The sequence below is a fragment of the Corvus kubaryi genome, unplaced genomic scaffold, assembly GCF_017639235.1.
Source record: "Corvus kubaryi isolate FWS band 111438036 unplaced genomic scaffold, C.kubaryi_AGA036_p1.0 37353, whole genome shotgun sequence".
Lineage (NCBI taxonomy): Eukaryota > Metazoa > Chordata > Aves > Passeriformes > Corvidae > Corvus > Corvus kubaryi.
In genome coordinates, this window is record NW_024581115.1 from 392,421 (window position 1) to 405,557 (window position 13,137).

The 13,137-nt window shown below is 48.7% G+C and overlaps 1 protein-coding gene across 4 annotated transcripts in view; it reads right to left on the reverse strand.

Moving 5' to 3' along the window:
- Positions 1–7,963, reverse strand: part of RHBDL3 (rhomboid like 3) — a 73,171-nt gene extending 65,208 nt beyond the window's left edge. For 2 of the 4 annotated variants that reach the window (XM_042032316.1, XM_042032321.1), the window contains exons 1-2: positions 7,826–7,963; positions 4,280–4,303 (exon numbers count right to left, since the gene is read on the reverse strand). In XM_042032316.1, the coding sequence (XP_041888250.1) occupies positions 4,280–4,303; positions 7,826–7,945 (144 nt within the window). In that variant the 5' untranslated portion in view covers positions 7,946–7,963. Of the gene's footprint in view, positions 1–4,279; positions 4,304–6,952; positions 7,042–7,825 lie in introns of those variants that run through there. The other 2 variants (XM_042032319.1, XM_042032317.1) reach the window with 2 other exon arrangements.
- Positions 7,964–13,137: the final 5,174 nt, after the last annotated feature.

Consider the following 13,137-nt stretch of genomic DNA (forward strand, 5'->3'; position numbering starts at 1 on the left):
TTGCAGCCACAACTGGCAGAGGTTTGCCAGCAACAATAGGCAGGGAAAGTTTTCAAAGTGAAGGGTCATGTTTAGCTCAACAGTGCCCCAGTAAACAAACTGGAATTTCTTTTACAGTGTGGGAAATAGCTCTGCCTGCCTGTGCTAAAGGGTACCCAGAGAAAAGGGACAGTTAACATAAAAGATCATTAAGTTCAAAATAATTCCCTTTCTTGGTTACCACCAACCATGATAATAGCTGCCCCAATTTTATGGATCTCTCTGCAATTTCAATCGTGCAGGAACCAGCCCTGGATTTACGGCAGCTGCAAAGTCAGCATATTTTAAAGCATATTTTAATGTTTTATGAGACCATGGCAGAGCAGGTTCAGCTGCACCCACTGCTGGTAGTGTCAGCAACTGAACTCTTCCTGGCAAGTGAATATCTACCTCTACAGCCTTGTTTCTGAGCTCAAGTTTTCCATTAGCTGCCTACACAGACTGGGTAACTTGGCATCCCTCTGCATTCCCCATAAACTCTGTTCATCTGTTGCCATCACACCCACATACAATTCTCAGGAAGGAATCTAGGATTTCTAAAGCAGCTGCAACAAAAACACAACCTGGATTGACAAGCAATAGGATCAAGGTGTTGAACCGGTGAGGAGGGTCTTTTTGGAGAGTTTTGTCTCTATTTAAAACAAGTTTGTTGTCATGACTACAAACCAGGGTATGGGTAAGAAGAAGTGAGAACTCCATGGTGAGCGCTGATAATGCTAATTAACCCTCAGAATCTCAGCAGCCATGGGGATGGGGAAACAGAGAAGATGATACAAGCTCTTGACATCTAACAAGGTTAAAAGCCACCTTCAGAAGGCAGGTCTATCCCAAGAACAAACACTGTCGTCCTAGATAGCCCCTTTCACCCAGCCCAGCCAAGGGCCGGATAACACCGATGAGCTGCAGTCACTGCCAAAGCAGGGGCACTGGGGACATGGAGACAAAGAACCGCACCTGAAGCCCTAGAGAGGACATAGCAACGCAGGAGCAGCCCCTCAGGATACTCATCTGCAGAGTCAGTCTCCAACCATCAGGCAGCTTGGCTTCAGCAAGGACTAAGAGATGTTCTCATGTCTGAGTGCAAGGCAATTAACGGATCTTATTAGCACAGAGAAGCAGGAAACTGTCAGCAGCTGCTCCTGGGATTGTCACATTTTTAACTTTACCAGAAAATTAACCAAAAAAATGGGGCTTTGGCCACTGAAAACAAATGAAGAAAACCCCAGGTGATTGCAGAGGGATGGAGAGAGCTTGCTCTGCTCAGATTCTACACGGAGACAGCACAGAGCACGCAGCAATGGTGCAGGCTCTGCAGACGGCAGCAGATGCGGAGCTAATGTGTATGTGGGGGTGGAGGGTGTTTATGAGCACAATAAATAAATGTATAAATCCCTATAAAAGTTCCCATATAAAAGTGAGTTAGAGCTGCCCGCGGGCCATGGTCTCGTAATAAAAACCACATCTTGCAAGCACAGCATGAGGCAGCAGCTGAACTGTAACTGGCTGGCTGCAGCACTGAAGAGCTGTGAGTCTACCTGTTCCCCAGCTCTGGGTGAAGTGCTGACCCCACTAAATCCAGGAGGATTTTGGTACTTGCTTCAGTGTAGTCAGGATTTTGTCCAGGGAGGGGCTTCTTTGAACCTCAAAGCCTAGGAAGCAGTTCTGGGTCTGACTTTTTGTCAAATTTAAGTTCTGTTACTTCTTAAAAAGAATCTGCAAGTGGCTGAAGATCTTGGCTTGAGTCACTGATAGTTCCCAGTGTGGCAGACTAGAGCTGGATCAAAACAAATAAAAAATTCCTCCAGAACACATGGTCAGTCACTCCTCTCTCCCAAAATAACGAAGCAAAAAGCATTGCTTTATGGCTGAGCAGCAATTTTTCCATCAAGAAGTTTTGAATTTTTAATTTAAGTTGGGAGGGGATAATAAAAAAACCAAACCCCTTAAATTTTGTATGTCTAAACAGAAACCTGCCGCTTTTTTTGTCAGTAAACTTAAATAAAAATTTTTAAAATACCTCCTCAGAGGGGAAAAAAAAAAAAAGCAAGCATTAATAATAATTTCTTTCCCCTCTCAAAGGCTCTGTGTGTGTGCACTGACCTCTCCTTCACAGTTTTCTGGGATGATGGAGTATAACACCAATAAGGCACTTGCAGACTCCCAGCCTGTAAATTCCCAACTGCTCTAACGCTTTCTCCAGAGCCTTCTCTTGCTCTCCTGGGAGGTGATGAGTGCAGAGGTCCACGTGTCTCAGCTGAGAGGATGGCTCTCAAACCTCAGTCCCACCCCATGAGTCACAAATGCACATGCACCCGGGGCCACCCATTTTCACTCCAAGTACACCTCCAAGCCAGGTCCTGACTCCCAGGGAGAGCTGCAACTGTTCCCAGTGCCAACACACAGGCATTCTCTAGTTATTAAGACTGTCCTCATGTTTCACATGGATGCCAATCAGAGCTAAACAAAATGCTCCCCTCTCCTCTTAGCACATTGCTGCTGGGAATAGCAACCTTGTTCCACGACAAACAGCATCTTGCAATTCACTGCAGGACTAATTGCATTGCTTTGCTGATATAATGCTCCAGGAAGACGTCAGCTTTGCCCGCAGGCAACAAGGACATTATTGATTTATTCAGGACTTATGTATAGTTGTCACAGGTTGCATTCGCTCTCAAAATAAAGCCTTACAGACAAGGTTTAAAATTCAGCTGCAGCCCTAATTGAAACATAGCTAATTATCGAAGGTCTGCCTTTGCAGCCCGTTCCATTGTTACTGGGCTAATGTTCTGTAAATCCAACAGTCAAACTTTCCCTTCCCTTAAAAATAAAAAAAAAGCAGGAAAACCCCTCATCTACTCTTCAAGCAAGTCCAATGGGAAACTACAAATTCCTCTCTTTGAGCCTGAGGTAGCTACCCGCCAACAGCCCCGTCCCACAAGGACTCAGGTGACTTCAAAGGATGCTTGTAGAATAAGACTCCAAATTAAGGCCAGTGTTGGAGACAGAAGAATTCAAAGTGGCTGGAACAAACATTCAGCCCAGACCACAAGCAATTTATTGTGCATCCACCTTTTCAGCGGCAGCATCCCCTACGAGCCCCAGCAAATTCAAACACACCACACGATTTAGGTGTGATCAACAATCACAATACCCAGCTCCCAGGTGCCGGCTGACTGTAACACAGCCAACGTGCTGCAGTCCAGACACGTGGAATAGCAGCTGGTCACGTCTAACCGGGTATAAATGAGCACTCATCAGAACAAGCAGCCCCAGTTAATAGCTGAATGATAACAGGACCCCCAGGGTACCAAGGACATCCTTTCGCAGGCTACGCCACAGCTTTTGGCTTTGTAGTTCAGCCAAACACAGGGGCGAGATTATTGCCTCATAAAGCAGGGATGAAATCCCATCCGAACTTTATTGCCAGGATGATTCCAGCGTCAGAGCAAGCTCCCTTACAAAAGGTGACATTTGCATGCATGCACAACAGCATAAAAGTCTATGACATCAAGAGAGTGCTGCAGTTTAGAAGCAAGTCAACCCTAGAAAAATACCTGTGTTTATAGCTGCTACACATTTCAACCTGGCAGATGGAAGGGATACCACAAAGCAAATGTGTCAGTGAAAGCAGCTAAAAGCATAATTTACAAACTAGAACCCACAACTCAAAATCTCAGCAGCTGTAGCTCGAAGCTCTTCAGAGCTGTGCTCATTTCAGCTGGCTACAGATCTGACCCAAGGCATTTATCTGACACTACCACAGTCTTTGGTACAGAAGCAGATTCTTTGCTAATCCTCTGCAAGTCTAAAGCAGCAGGTCCTCCCTGGATGATGTAACCCTGCAGAAGTCAGTTTAGCACTTGGGGAGCCATTTCAAAGAACACAGTGCCGGTTTTACAGGTCTTAGTCTGCCCGCCTGAAAGAGTAGAAGATCCTTTAAGCAAGGACAGCACAATTGGCAGCAAACAGAGCACCTGCTGCAGCACCTTGGCTCAGCCCCTGTGCTGCCAGGGATGGGCTCACTCCTGTCCCTGGCTACTCTGAAGAGGAACTGAGAGAAAGGCCCAAAGCAGCTGTGATAATTATGACTAGCATACCAGCATCCTGGGAACTGGGAGCATGGAGCACATTACTCTTAGGCTGTATTTTAAATGCAGGGAAAAGCCAGTATAGAGGAAATTAACCAGAGGTTAGGCTCTTTGCTCACAAGACAGAGACAATATATCAGTTGTTCACATACCTGATCAAATAGGGCTTTCCAGTGCTGAGAGGCAATGCATAAGGGAGGAAAAAGAATAAAAAGAAGGTATCAGAGCAATGACATTAACATGCAGTAAACTGTAGAAGTATATTCTAACAGAGAAATAACCAAATGATTTAATGCCATTTCCAACATCCTTCTTCATCCCAGAATCACCTTACCCTTCCAGAGGGGGAGGCAGGGGAATCTACCAAACACAGGGAGAACAGTTTTCATTTACAAATCCAAATTAGGATGAACTCGAAACATTCACAGGGTAATTCTGTTTTCTCCCACTTTGTCTATTTGCAGGCAAGCAAGGAAAAAAGGAGTTTTTACTCAGAGGGATCACGAAAGCTCTGTGTATATTGAGGGAAGGGAGGAATTAGCAATGTTTTTCCAGATCACTTTCTGAGATCCTGTGGCCCAACACTGACCAATCAATTGCCTTGCTGGGTTGTAAGAGCCCCATCTGATGCCTGCTTCTGACTCTGGCTTTCTGCAGGCTCTTTGATAACCCATCAGTTCTCTGAACCTCACATGTCCACATCTGAAAAACAGGTAATTCCTCTTGTGCAAGGTGGGAGGGTGGAAGGCTGGAGAGAGCCCATTGCAAGGATTTACCCCACATCTTTTGTTCTATCAGATCTGCCTTAAAAATGCTGTATAGGAGGACGCTCCACTTCAATGCTCACAACCATGTGAACACTCCACAAGTCCTTGTCACTTGGAAACAGAAAAAATAAACTGGCAACTGGCTCTGATTTATGCTTTGTAGAGAGACTGATGTCAAGTCACCTCCCTGACCCAGACTGCTGCCTCACTGTCCCACGGAACAGAGGAAATTCCTAATGAATTGTTTAAGGCTCTCTCTCATGTATCCTGGATTTAGGGGCCAGTTGAGAAGACAGCAACTTCCATGGGGCAGCACTGGGGTAACCACTGGCTTAGGATCCCCAGAAACGTTTGAACATTTGCTCATTTCCAGCTCCATTGTCTGAAGTGCTGTTCAGCACATCTTTTTTCTGCCTCACTCCCCTTCCCAGAGAAAAACAAATTGAGTAAAACAACAAACATCAGATTCTTAGAAGCAAATCTCCTCACAGTGCTATTAGCAAAGCAGAAGTCTGGTAAGAGTCTTACCTAGTCCTGGAAGAACATTTCCTTTTACATGGTAGGCAAATCTAATGCAGAATTGACTGGAGAGACAGTGGGATATCAGGCCACTGAATTCCTTTTCATTGCTTAAGTTGTTAGCTCCCCTCCTCCCCATGTCTCTCTCCATTTATAAGCTCCCATTTATCATCATAAATCAGCCCAGCACTTTAACCAGACACTTTGGGACTGCCTGAATCCTGGCTTTATGGAATGCTGCTCTGAGAGCTGCAATGACATCACAGCTGAGCTGTTACACACTGTCAAGGCTGTGACAGACCTCCACTGTGTTATATTTTTGTGGTTAATAACACATAAAGAACTGACCTTGTGTCAGTTCTTCCTGGCCAAGCCAGAGAGCTTCCATCAGGCTTTCAGATGTAATAACAACACAAAATCAACCCCCAGTCTGGTCTCAGGGGGCACAGAGTAGCACAGACCAGTTGAAGTTTTCAGAGATGATGCTCTATAGCCTGCTTGTTTCAGCAGGAAATCTTGGCGGAGGAGAAGGAGGGCATTTACACCACTTCCTGCTTTTCTGACTTGCAGATGATACATGATACCTCAGGCTTCTGTCACATCATCTACAGCCAGGTCTCAGCAGCTTCCCATAACCAGTGCAGCTGCAGGCTTTAGTTTTGTTGATTATAGAAAACAAGGTACCAGAGTCAAATAACAATGCAAATAATGGTGAGACACTGCGAGCTGGATCTGACCCAAGCTGTCCTACCTCAAGGTCAAGCACCAAGGAAGCTGTGGAACTGGGATGAGAACTTCTAGACTAGATCTAGACTTCACCAGGGACAACTCCTGTCCTAGGAGCCCAATCCTGCCAGGCACTCAGCACTTCAGCATCTCCTGGGCCCCCTGGCAGGATTGAATTGCTAATGGATACGTTTTTGTAGAGAATGGAACAACTCCAAGGGGCCCACGTGTATCACAACAGGAAATCTTTCTTGTAGGACCATCCAGACAAGCAAAAAATTTGTCAGAGAAGAAAAGGTCACAGTCTGATTTCAGCAAGTACTGGGATTTGGAAACCTGGACTGTGAAAGCTCCTGAAACGCCACCCTTTCCAAGTCAAAGCTACACACGCCCCTGAGTCAGTCATCTCCTCTTAGGACTGTCTGGCAGTGTTGTAGCAGAGGTCAAACTGCATCACATGCTTCCTCCTTACTGCACTGTGCTCAGGAATACAGACTGGGGAATGCAGCTCCAGCAAGCAGCTGCACTTCCTCCGGTACCCTCTGGGAGGAAAATCCAACAGCAACCGAATTCTAGGTGATTCAGAAGGAAGGGCTGGGGGGTGAAGAGCAGGCTCTGTCCCGAAGCATGCCCGGGTGGCTTCCTCCAGCAGCGTCAAAAAGATAGAGGGCCGAGGGGATGCGCCATTGATGGAGGCTCAGCTCCCAAGCGTCCCTTTCATACTGGTGCAAGACCCGAGCCAGAGCCCGCTTCAGAAAAACATTTAGTATCTCTACTTTATGTCTCGCAGGCAGGAACAGACCCTGCACTTACCGCTGCACACTGAGCAGACACTTTGCAGTTCTCATCCCAGCCCAGTTTGCTGGGAAGGAGAGCTGTGAACAGTCCTGAGATGCACCAGGAATGCAGGATCTCTCACGTTCACTCCCTCCCAGACAGGTGCACGGCGAGCTCCTGCCTCCGGGTCCGGCAGCTGCAGAACAACTGCCTCAGCTCTGCAGGCACTGTCGCTCAGCATAGCAGGAGCAGATTTGGAGTGCGCAGGACCCCTTCGCGTCCTTCTGGGCTGGGTGAGCAGAGAGCCGGTGCCAAGTTATCCCACCCTCACGTGCCATCAGAGCTCGGAGGGTGGAGAGACGCCATCAGCCCTGTCAAGCCGAGGACAAAACTTGCTCGACTGTTTGTTGCTCGGGGACTGGAAGAGAGGGCAGCTCCCGAGAGCGGGAGCATTTCGCATCTGTCACCCTCCGGGTGGCTGTGACTCTGGAGAAGCTCTCTGTCCCCTGGCGGCCCCTCAAGCCAAGGCGTCAGCCCCTCACCAGGCTCCAGAGTCGCGTTTGTGAGCAGTCCGCTGCCCCTGCCCGGCCAGCCGCAACCCACCGGCATCTCCCCGCCGGACGCGGGCACCCAGCGAACAGGGAGCCCGTACGGGCCGCCGGGGCTTCCTGGGCCGGGAGCTGCGGCCCCGGAGACGGAGCCAGCCCGGTGGCTGCTGGAGCCCGCAGACACCCAGCGGCGGGGGGCGCGTAGGGCGGCGGGAAGGCGGCGGGGACGGCGTCTTTCCCTCGCCCCGCAGGATCACCGGCTCCACTCCTGTCCCCATCCCGGGCTTCAGCTATGAATAGCTTGAGCCGATTAACCCGGCCCGGGGGAGAGGGGGGAAGATACCGAGCAAAGGAAACTTACATCCTCTGCGGCCATAGGTAGGACATCCTCGGAGTCCAGCACCTCGATTTCTTCCGCCTCCGAGCTGGCAGCCACAGCAGGGGAAGGGCTGGCGTGAGGCTCCGGCAGCTTGTCTCCCATGCTTCGAAACGGTCCCCCCTCCAGCCCCCGCCCCCCCCTTCTCCCCAGATCCTTAAAGAAATTAAACCTAGCTGCTGCTTGGCAAACTTTCAAGCGCAGCCGAGCCTGCCTTCATGACTCCCGCAGCCGGGAGGGGAGGAAATCCTCCATCCAGGGAACATCCAATAAGCGCGGGCAGCGCCGGCGGACGGCATCCCGGCGGCCGTGCTCCGGCCAGGGCAGTGACCCCTCCCCGCCTCCCGCCCCTGTGGCCGGGCGGTGCCCCCGGCCCGGGCACGGCCGGCGCCTCCCCCGAGCCATCTCCCGGGGACGGGGGTCCGCCCTTCCCGGCGCGGGGGAGCCCCGGGGGCTCTCGGAGGCAGAGCCCGGAGCTGCGGCACGTCCGAGGATGCGGGCTGGGCGGCGGCGGGGGGAGCAGCGCCGGGTGGCCCTTGCCCACGGCCGGCACCTCCTCCCAAGGGGCGACCCTCGGAGGCTCGGCCATGGCCGGCACCGGGCAGCCCCTGCGGCGGGGCCCGGCCGGTTCCAGCCCTGCCCTCCTGCCCGCGGACAGGTGACCAGAAGTGCCGGTTCATCGGGGCTCTCTGCAGACGACTTCTGCGTCCCGGAGTCTCACCGTGAGGGGCTGGTGTGCGGTTTTACGTCTTTTGCCATAATTGTTCCTATATGTCAGGATGGGCAACTTAACCATCTGGAGCCTGGATTAGGAACTTGAGGAATGCCTTGACTGCCGGCAAAAATCCAGCAGTTTTAGCTTCCTCCAATCTAGTACAGAAATAGCAGGTTGGCAAGGGGGAAGGGCAAGCAGAGCCAGGCTGATCCACATGGTGCCAGTGCCTCTGCTTTCTGTTAAAAGCCAGATAGAACACAGAGGCAGAGCAGAGTCCAGCACCACAGGCCAGGTTTTCTTGATGAAAAGCTCCAGTACCAGATCAGAGACACCTCAGGCACGAGTACAGAACCAAGCTGGAAGTCCCTCTTTTCTCTACAATTTGTTTAAAAACCAACCACAACAACAAATACTATAACAAATCCAGCTAGAATACCTCTGGAAAAGGAGCAGGATCTTCCATCCTGCAGTAGCAGAGCATATAGCAGAGAAGTAAAACCAGGACCCTTGAACCTGAACAGAACTTTTCTATCTCAGGATTCAAGTAGGAAAATGACAACAAAATAAAAGCTCTTCTGAGGTCTTCAGTGCCACTGATGAAGAGGAGGGCTTCTGTCCCCTTAATGACATCGGTGAAACAGAGCAGATCTTCTGCACATTTAAAGGTAATTCCTTGAGCCATTTCTCGCTGGTCTAGAGCTTGTCCAGCCTGCTCTCCTGAAGCATAAGAACAGGATACCAAATCCAGAACTTCTGAGAAGCACTAACCCACTTCACTCATACTAACACCACTCCTGCCAAAATATTCCAGGCACTAAACAACGATTATACAAACAATCTCTTTTTGATTGAAAAACTAAACCTCATCAAAACTTCAAAACAGATGGATAAGCAAAAATATGCTATGCCAACAGAAAGAAACAGCAGTCATTTAAAGATGTCTGTAGGGAAGAGGGAAGCAAGTTTTTAAAGTAAAGAGAGAATAAATGAGCTGAATTTCAGGGGTAACAGGTTCCACTCAGTTGGGGACTGTATCATCTCTGATTCCAGATGCTAGTGGGAAAATGCCAAATGTGAAGTCTAACATGAATGCAATCAGCAACAGGGAGAACCCCCAAGACTCCTTACCTCAACACCAAACTCCCCCTAAAGTGGGAAATTGCTGCAAAATTACAAGTTCATTTTTCTCCTCTAAGGACTGTTTTTCACTAGTGGTTTTTTTTTTCAGGGAAATATCTCTGCAATTGCATATATGAGCTAGTGCTGTGCTATAATTGTCACAGAAAGGAAATTAACAGTATTCTAATGAGGAGTTTTGTTACAGACAAATTATCATCTTGCAAGTGTGTGAGAGTCTCTCAATTTAGAATGTCATTTCTCCCCGGCATACCCCGGTGACTCTACCTTGGAAGACAGTAATTGCCTAAATAAACTGGGAGGTTGTAAGCCACCCCAGAGCAGGTGCAGACTGAACATGGAAGGGCTTCAAAAGACAGAAAGGACTTGAGATAATAAACCCCAACTTTTATAGTCCAAATCCTGCAAACAAAATGTAGATGTACGCCCTCCCTGAATTGGAAGTGGCTCAAAAGGTCAGCTCATGAATATGCAATAAACCCACCTCAAAGTAGGGACCCAGCCAACATCTGTTAGCTAAGCCCTTTGGAACAAATCTAAACAGTTTGTTCATGGGTCCTTTCTCCACCCAAAGTAGCCCCAAAGGGCTTTTACAAAACTTCCCAACTCTTACAATTGGAACTATGTGGAGCAACCTACCCAGCTTGATTTCCATACCAGAGCTCAGCCAGCTGGCCAGACTTGGGAGGCAACTTCTGAAGGAAAATGCAGCATTTTGGATCAAAACCCAAAAATGCTGCACACAAACACAACCTTAGGAGGAAATTAGATAGCATATACACAGCTGGGACTGGATCAGACCTGTCAGATTAACCCCTTCAGACTCATGAAAATGGCAAAAAAACCTCTAAGGACCACAGATGGTTTGAGACTGGGGTTTAAACTCAAGTCCAAAACGTAACAGTGGCAAAGGACTCTTCCAGCATCAGCAATACTCCCTGTGCCGGAACAACGCAAGTTTACCTCACAGAATCAGTATGAATTTGACTATATGTGCTGCCTTTTGGCTTCCCTCTGACTCATGGGTACTCTCCCTCCTGAAGAGAAGGAATAGTGGGAAAAAATAAAGTCCAACCTCTCCTGTGATTTCTAACTTGTGTTGAAAGACCATCCTCCTGACCCTCCCTGTTACATGTTGTACTTAGAACTTTCCAAGTCCAGCAATGAAAAAGCACTCTAGTCCTTCCATCTACTGCTCTCTTCTGCCACAGTAGCTGTTATTGGTTGCAGCTGGTTCAAGTTGTCTTTTTGGTTATAGTTGGGGAAATACTTAAATCTGCAATTAACCCTTTTTGGGGCAGTTGTCTTAAAAGGGAGCTCTCATATCAGGTCAATCTTGTGGTATTTTAAGATGTGTCTGCTTGTTTTTACCTGCCACCTGCTGGGATCACAGCACAGGGTCATTCCTAAACAAAAGAATTGTTTGAAATGGAGACCAATTAGTCAGTCAAGGTTAATTTCCAGCATAAAATCAATGGTAACTATTAATGCTTACTATGAATCTTGAACTGACAAGCTTTCAGACAAGAGGTCAAAGCTGAGGGGTGAAGGATGTGTCTCCAAATAAGATGAATCAAGGTCTTTTTCCTCTCAGTGACTTGACACCGTGGTCAGGCAATTCACGCATCAGACTGAGCAGCAAGAAATGGAGTCTGGTTGTGAAAAATAAAATGAAAGAAGTTGTTAGAAAACTGACAGCACCAGAGGAAAGAAAACAAATCACTGTTGAGAGTAAGTGGACTGGAGTGCTGCACCTTCTTCCCAGCACTTAACTGCAGTAGCTAACTTTTGGACATTCTTCATCATATACTTCATGAGAAAAATAATTTCCCCTCACGGTAACTCTAATCCTCACGGATTCAGGAGGGCTTGGCCAGTGGTAGGGGGACATCATGACTCTTATCTGGTGGCACCGCGGCTCCCTCAGAGAACACCGACCACCCACCCGGATGGGGCCACAACAGAGCTGGATACTAGGACTTGAGTGCTCTTCCCTAAGAAAATTCCTGTCCGCAAACCACTGTGGAAGGCCTGTTTTATATAAGCAGGCAGTGATCCGCTCCGTCCCTCACCTGCGCTGGCCGCTTCGGGCCGTGAGGGCGGGCGGGCAGCGCCTTAGAGCAGGGGCGCCTCCCTCAGCGGTGCAGCAGAACCCGCTCCCCGCCGCTGCTGGGCTGATGGGGCCGTTCCACCCGGGAACACCGCACCCGCCGGTTCGGGCTGACAGGGCCGTTCCGTGCAGGCTCTCTCGATCCCGCCGGTTCGGGCTGACGGGGCCGTTTCCCGCTCCCGCTGGTCCCGGGCTCAGCGCGGCCCCGTGAGCTCGGTGCCAGCGGCCCCTGGCGGCCGCTCCCGGCCGGGCCGGTGGTCCCTCGAGGGCTGCCCTCAGGAGGATCCCAGGACTCCTCACAGCTCCTCGGGAACGCCGCACTGCTGGAGCTTGTTTAATCAACACGGCAATATTCACCAATTCACTGCCCACAACTCCCTAACCCCACTGAACTATTTGATCTTTTCTCCCACTCTTTGTCCTTGACAATAATAACAAAGTTCATTCTTGACTACTTGCATTTCAGCTTTAAAGTATCATCTGTAGGTTACTGGTGGGTTCGGTCGGGAGATCTCTATAAGCAGATCTTGGGACACAGGCGGTTTATTGCAAAGGGCGTGGGTATAGGGGCACTGCTCAGAGCTGCCAGACTCAGCTCTGAGCAGGCCCAAGAGAGCAAGCGGGTAAGAGAGAGAGAGAGAGAGAGTGTAAGAGCAAGGAGAGTGAAGAAGAAGTAGTAAGAGTAAGAGCAAGAGTGTCTGAAGTCCTGGTTACAATACAATAAATCATCTTCTGTACTGAATATTCTAATTGTCACTAACCAATCTAATACAAGATACAAATCCTATAGCATTTACATACAGCCTATAAGAGTTCTTATATTACCATAGAGTGTTACATCTTAACTTCTAAAAACTACTCTTTGGACCTCTTCTGCTGAGCTAGTAGGGTCTGCTCTGACCCTTGGACCTGCCTGCAAGCAGAGGGTATTGTTCAATCAAGAGGGGATTATCTTCAGTCGGCCATACCATTGTTTTCCAGTTGTTCAGTAACTAAGACTTGGTATTTCAAAAGTGGCTTTCATTTCAATGTTGCCTGTAGTTTTCATATTCCCAAAATCTTTTGTCAGGCAATCATATTTATAAAGCTTTCCTGTTTCATCTTCCCCAACAATCATCGAAGGCACTTCGGTTTTCTGATAGAAATCAGAAATAAACGCCAACTGGAGGCAATGCAGTCATGAGAGAGATCAGAGAAACGGCAACACCAAGGTATGTAACCTCCAACAAGTGAGGGCACCGAAAGCATCCTTTGACATAAAGGACAAAGTTTTGTTAAACTCCACCTTGCAGGGCACAGGCAGGGAAATAAAAAGAAGAAAAAGATAAACACAGA